Source organism: Buceros rhinoceros, unplaced genomic scaffold (genome assembly GCF_000710305.1).
Source record: "Buceros rhinoceros silvestris isolate BGI_N320 unplaced genomic scaffold, ASM71030v1 scaffold2196, whole genome shotgun sequence".
NCBI classification, from domain to species: domain Eukaryota; kingdom Metazoa; phylum Chordata; class Aves; order Bucerotiformes; family Bucerotidae; genus Buceros; species Buceros rhinoceros.
In genome coordinates, this window is record NW_010415581.1 from 41,097 (window position 1) to 46,526 (window position 5,430).

The 5,430-nt window shown below is 49.0% G+C and overlaps 1 protein-coding gene across 1 annotated transcript in view; it reads right to left on the bottom strand.

Annotated features, from left to right (window-relative positions):
* FLNB (filamin B, beta) overlaps nt 1–5,430 on the bottom strand; it is a 47,070-nt gene that overhangs the window by 36,174 nt on the left and 5,466 nt on the right. Inside the window, exons 5-8 of the mRNA XM_010137449.1 lie at nt 4,752–4,829; nt 3,801–3,963; nt 2,385–2,582; nt 577–714 (exon numbers count right to left, since the gene is read on the bottom strand). Of these exons, the coding sequence (XP_010135751.1) occupies nt 577–714; nt 2,385–2,582; nt 3,801–3,963; nt 4,752–4,829 (577 nt within the window). The remainder of the gene's footprint in view (nt 1–576; nt 715–2,384; nt 2,583–3,800; nt 3,964–4,751; nt 4,830–5,430) is intronic.

Below are 5,430 nucleotides of genomic sequence, written 5' to 3' on the forward strand. Positions count from 1 at the left end.
CGGTCCCTGCCAGTGCTCCCATTGCCCCAGCCTGCCGCCCTCCAGCTGGAAGGGTCACATCCAGAGCTCAGGAGACAGCAAAGGACCTGGGGATGGATCCTGGCAGAAGGTCTCCATGTCAGCCTACAGGTCTCCTTGACCCTCTCCTCCCCTGTTCACGTGCCCAAGCACCCACCGCAGCCAGGAGTGCTGCTCTGTACCATTCCTAGCTTTACGAGAGCAGAATTTCCACCCTGCCAGAGATCCTGGAGTATGACTTGCTCCCACAGATCAGGGGAAGATGCAGTGTGAATCCATAAAGCCTGGGGGCCACGGCAGGCAGATGCACGGATTTTCTCAGTTTTGCTAACCAATATGCATTAAAATGGAGAGACCTAAAACTAGGTGTAAACTTACCCAGCCCTGCAGATCAAAGCCTTCACACGAGACACAAAGCAGCAGAGAACCCTTCTGAAATTTGGCTTTTTATCAGTTCCATCAGGCCACCACCTCCTTACTGCTCTTTGGTTTTGTAGTCCCTGCTTCCCTCCCTTCTCCAGAATACATCCACAGCACGAATTCACCCAAGAGACTTACTTGGTCCCTTTATAGTCACTCCAAGATCACCGCTCCCCGCTGCTCTCGTATCAACCTTAAAGTCAGCCGTTTCCCTCATGCGGACGCCCTTGGGTTGCAGACCTCTCCCAGTGGCACGACAGGCGTTGGGATTGCAGGCTGCAAGGGAATTCCAGACATCAATGCTGTCTTTGATTCTCAGCGTTAGCCTAGCCCGCCTGGAACAACCTTTAGCATGGTGTTGACTCAGGGCAACCTCAGCTTCACTTTCTGCACGAGTTTTGAAGTTATAGCCTTCAGGCAGACAGGCAGGAGTCTGCCCAGCTGTTGTCTGTGTCCCGCAGCTTTTGGGCAGTATTGTTCGGTACGGCCAGGCAAACCAGACCCCCTACAAGGGCCTTTTTTTAGTATTAAAGCAAATGCTGAAGCCCCATTGCTTTCCAGTTTGATGCCAGTTATCAAAACAAACCTTTCACAGGGCTATCGCATACAGATATTCACCGTACTAGGCACAACCTCCTCGATGGCTTTGACAACGAGAGGCACACTGCAGCACAGGGTGAAGCTTCTCTTTGCAGATAAGCCCCATCGAACAGTATTACTGTGCTGATCCCTTCCAGAAGCCCATGACCGGAGTAACTGCTATTAGCAAAACCAAGTTCTGCTCGTGTTTCGTGAAGAGACATCTGTCACAGTTCACACAAGTAAAGCCTTCGAGCCCTCTGCGGACTGAAGCAGCCACAGGCAGGGGCAGTTGGTTACCTATGGCTGAGCTTAAGCTTACGCTCGGCCCCTTTACTTCAAGCGCTTCTCCAGGCCTGCAGGGCGGCTACAGAAATAAGTAATACACACTTATGAGCAGTTTGTTACACAATCCCAGCTATCACGTGGTCTTCAACTCCAGAGACCTGAAGACTTTGAGGAGACTTACAAATAATCACGGCTTCTCAGAAGTGTAAACCCACCATGCGTTTCCCCCCAAAGCACCATGCTTACAGCAGGAGCATAGGTCTGCCAAGCAGCTTGGGAGCTTTTTACTCATTTCAATAGCTTACAAGTTTCACCCTCACCCCTGCAGCAGCCAACATCACTCATGTCCTACGCCAGATGGTGTAAGTGCAGATCGCATGCCACCTGCTAGCTCCGAGAACTCGGTGGGGTCATACAGGAGCGTGCCCAACCCGGTGTGGGAACGGCTTGCACAGCCCTTACACTACTGAGCCAGGCAGCTTGTGGTTAAGCCAGTTCCACTGACTCGGTCACACGCCACTTCAGTTCACTGGCGACTTTTACTCAACCAAACAAAACCAAAAACCCTTCTGGCTGGGACAAGCTGCAGGCTAGAAGCTTACAAAAAGCAAACATGACAGAGCATCCTGCACACCTCTTACCAACTATGAAGCCATTAGCAGTGAAGTCCAAAATTCCACAAATGGAGGGTAGCTCAGGAGAGATGAGCAGAGATCTAAAAGCATAGGAGCACGTAAGGATGGAACAGAAAGCAAGTTAGGTGTCAGTTAAGGAGGAAAACAGTAAATACAGTCATTTGAGGAACAAAGGTGGAAAACAGCAAGACTCTGCATAGCTGCATAAACCACTTCAAGAAGTACAAAGGGCAGCTTAACATTTCGAGGTCTAGGCAGAAAGGAACTCTAGCAACAAAAGCCACGTTACTGTTAGAGAGCACTGGTTTACCCTGTGAATACCCAGGTGACCCACTGAATCAGGTGCAAGATGTAGAAAGGTACAGAGAATTCCAGCCTGTCCTATAACCGCATCCAAGGAGAGAAGCGGCCATCTACATGTGGGTGCAGTTTTAAAAAGCATACCCTCTCCGATGAGGACAGTGCAAGGAGTTTTGGGAATCGCCTCCCCAGCAAAAGTCACTTTGACAATGTGAGGACCAGCTTGAACAGGTTTGTAAGTACAACGGTAGACTTGGTTGCCTTTGTCTTCTACCACAACTTCAGCGAGGCTTCTTCCCTGAGGATCCTCCACTTCCACATTCACATCTCCCACACCGGCACCTGCAAAGGAAACAAGCCCAGCTGAGCCTTGGCTTCCCCACAGCAAGAGCACTGCATTTAGGATCGCAGCCAGCTGCCTGGGCTCAGCCAGCCCTCCTCTCCTACTGCTTCTAGGCACAGCCTAAACCTTCAGCTTCTGCTGATGGCAAACAGACATTCAAGTGGGGAGCGGGTGAGACAGAATGGTGGCATCTTCTCAAGCTATCAAACTGACGGGGCTCGGCTGCTCCAGCCACAGGGTCGCATGACAGCGTTAGAGTACTGAATACTCATACAGCCTGGTTATCCTGTTGCTACCATCCTGTAGCACCTCTATCACAAACTACTCCACAACTTCACCAGTTCAATCTCTCAAGCAGTTTAAACTGAGAGCTCGGACAACGTGCATGTTGGTCTGGACAAGGACCCTCCTCTGTTCAGACACCTGCTCCTTTCACATTTTACTCAACTCATCATGCAACAGAAACAGCTTTTCAGACACTTTCAGAGGCCAGACATGTCTTTACATGATTCAGACCACTCCCTCTCCCAATTAGATGCTGAACATAACACTTCCCCTCACTATAACCACATTTAATTTTATTTCTAAGCACCCTCAGGCTCAAGGCAATCTAATATATGCTACTCAGCATATTTTTGGTGTTTAAATACTTAAAGTAACTGCCATAAGTAGTTTCACATTGTTGTAAATGAACTAGCGTTTGTAGCATCCTATTGACTCATTCCTCTAGGCTACAGCATTGGCCTAACAGCAGGAACAAGCCACGTGATGGCGATGCCCTAAAGAAGATAATAGCCCTTTAATAATTACGATACAGGTTGAAAACAGCTCGTCATTGAGCTGTGAACTCGAAGCAGCGCTGCAGCAGATTCTTTCTGTAAAGCTACATACAACACTTTAAAGCATTTTCATTTTACTCACGGTTCATCCTTGAGGTGGGCATTTCACATCCCTGTTTAAAACAGCTGGGGGAAGAAACCCACCAGGAACGTGCCTGCTGTTATTCAGCAAGTTCACGGCAAATTTCTGGGTAACGCTTAGCGCCTTCCTGCCCCAGCTCGTCTCCATACTTCAAACATTTCATATATAGCTGAAGCCTCCAGAGCAGCCTGGCTATCATTTCACCTCTGAACCTGATGGGGCTGCAAACCCCCATCCACTTCTCAGTTTGTTTATTCCTCAAAGGCGGTATTTTGGCACTCGTTCATCCAGCTTACCTGCTGTGTAGAGGTCAAAGTAGGTAGGCTTGTTGGCAATGTTCCCTGCTGCCTCCAGTCCTGGTCCCTTAGCTGTTACTTTGCTCGCATCTCCCTGGGCTTTGTCAACATTCACTTCAAATGGGCTCTTTGAGATGTGTTGCCCAGCAAACAGGACTGAAACCTAGAGACAAACACCATCAGCTCCAACCCACTGGGCAGAGGCAGAGCTCAGTGTCACCACTACGCAGCCAAGCATGGGGTCAAGCACCTTCATTCCTAGCACAGAAAGTCTATGCCTCAGAGATGAGGGAGCATCCATCCCACAACCTTCATCCCGTCCATGCAGTGTATCTGCTGGCCATCTCCTTAAAGTGCTACTGATCATGGGGTCAGTCAGACCACTGGAGATGCCAATAAGAGGCAGATCACCATCCAGCAATGAAGTGGCAGCAAAGGTTGCTTTTATCTTTTCGGACTGGCTGTGGGGGCTAGCCACTCAGTGTCAAGCAATGGGAGCACTCATCATAAGCCTGCTCGTGCAGGCATCTGGGGACAGAACTGGGTGAGGAACCTTTTCTGCAAAACCCCTACAGTTGTACAACATCAGCAGCAAAGAAACACCCTATGGAAACAAGCTGGTACTGCCCTCGTGTCCCTGTGACAACTCACTAAACTGGCTTCACGAGCTGCCAGAAGTGGCCCTGTACGAGAGGAGAGCCAGCTGTAGCACTTGACACCCAAACACCCCCATACTTTCTCCCAACACACACTCGCCTCCCCCTTCAGAAAGGGGCAGCCCAATAGCCCCAGTGGGGAATTAAGGTCACACCAGGTTACCTTTGCTTCGCGATGCCCAGTGTGGCTATTGCGCTGACGCTGACGGTAAACAGGCAGCCCTCCGGGGCTCACGTTAACAACCAGCCAAGCAGTGTGTTTAGCAGGAGAACTGGTTACTGACACACAACTTACCTTGTGAGGTCCAGTGACCCTCGGCACATACTGAACTGAATAGGTCTTGTTTTTGTCACTGGATGGTGTTATCTTCGCCTAAGAAAGAAAACACATCCATTGCTGAGCTATGCTTAAGTATGTGCCGGCCTAAGACTCTCCTGGGTGGTGCTGGACACTGCAAACGATTTCCACAGTCAGCACTGTCAGACGTGCTGCTGTGGGAGCAGGAATCCTTCTCATACAGGAAACCCCCATTCATTGGTTTTATCCTTACACAAGACAACGCAAGTTACCTTCTCCCCACCGCAGCCCTCTCCCTTGCTGTTAATTTCCCAGCTAAGGCAGGCCAAAACTGAGGAGACATTAAGTCCAATGTACAGCTGTATCCTTCTGGAATGTTGTAACATGATCAAGTGGAGGACTTGGATCAGAAGTTTCTATAAACATTAAAACCAGCATTTTAACTCAAAATGATTCATTGCATCTAAATAGCTGCTTTAGTCATTCTTGCAGAATGACTAAGGGCAGTGTTTTAGTGATGTGTTTTATCTAAAAGCATGTCAGAACATACTTGGCCAGTCAAGCTAAAACACTGCAACTACTGGACACTGGAGTTCTGTTGCTTAGTTACAGATAGTGACATTTTCTCAAGTTCATCCAGTAAGGCAATTACAAGGAAAAGCTTAAGACTTGCTCT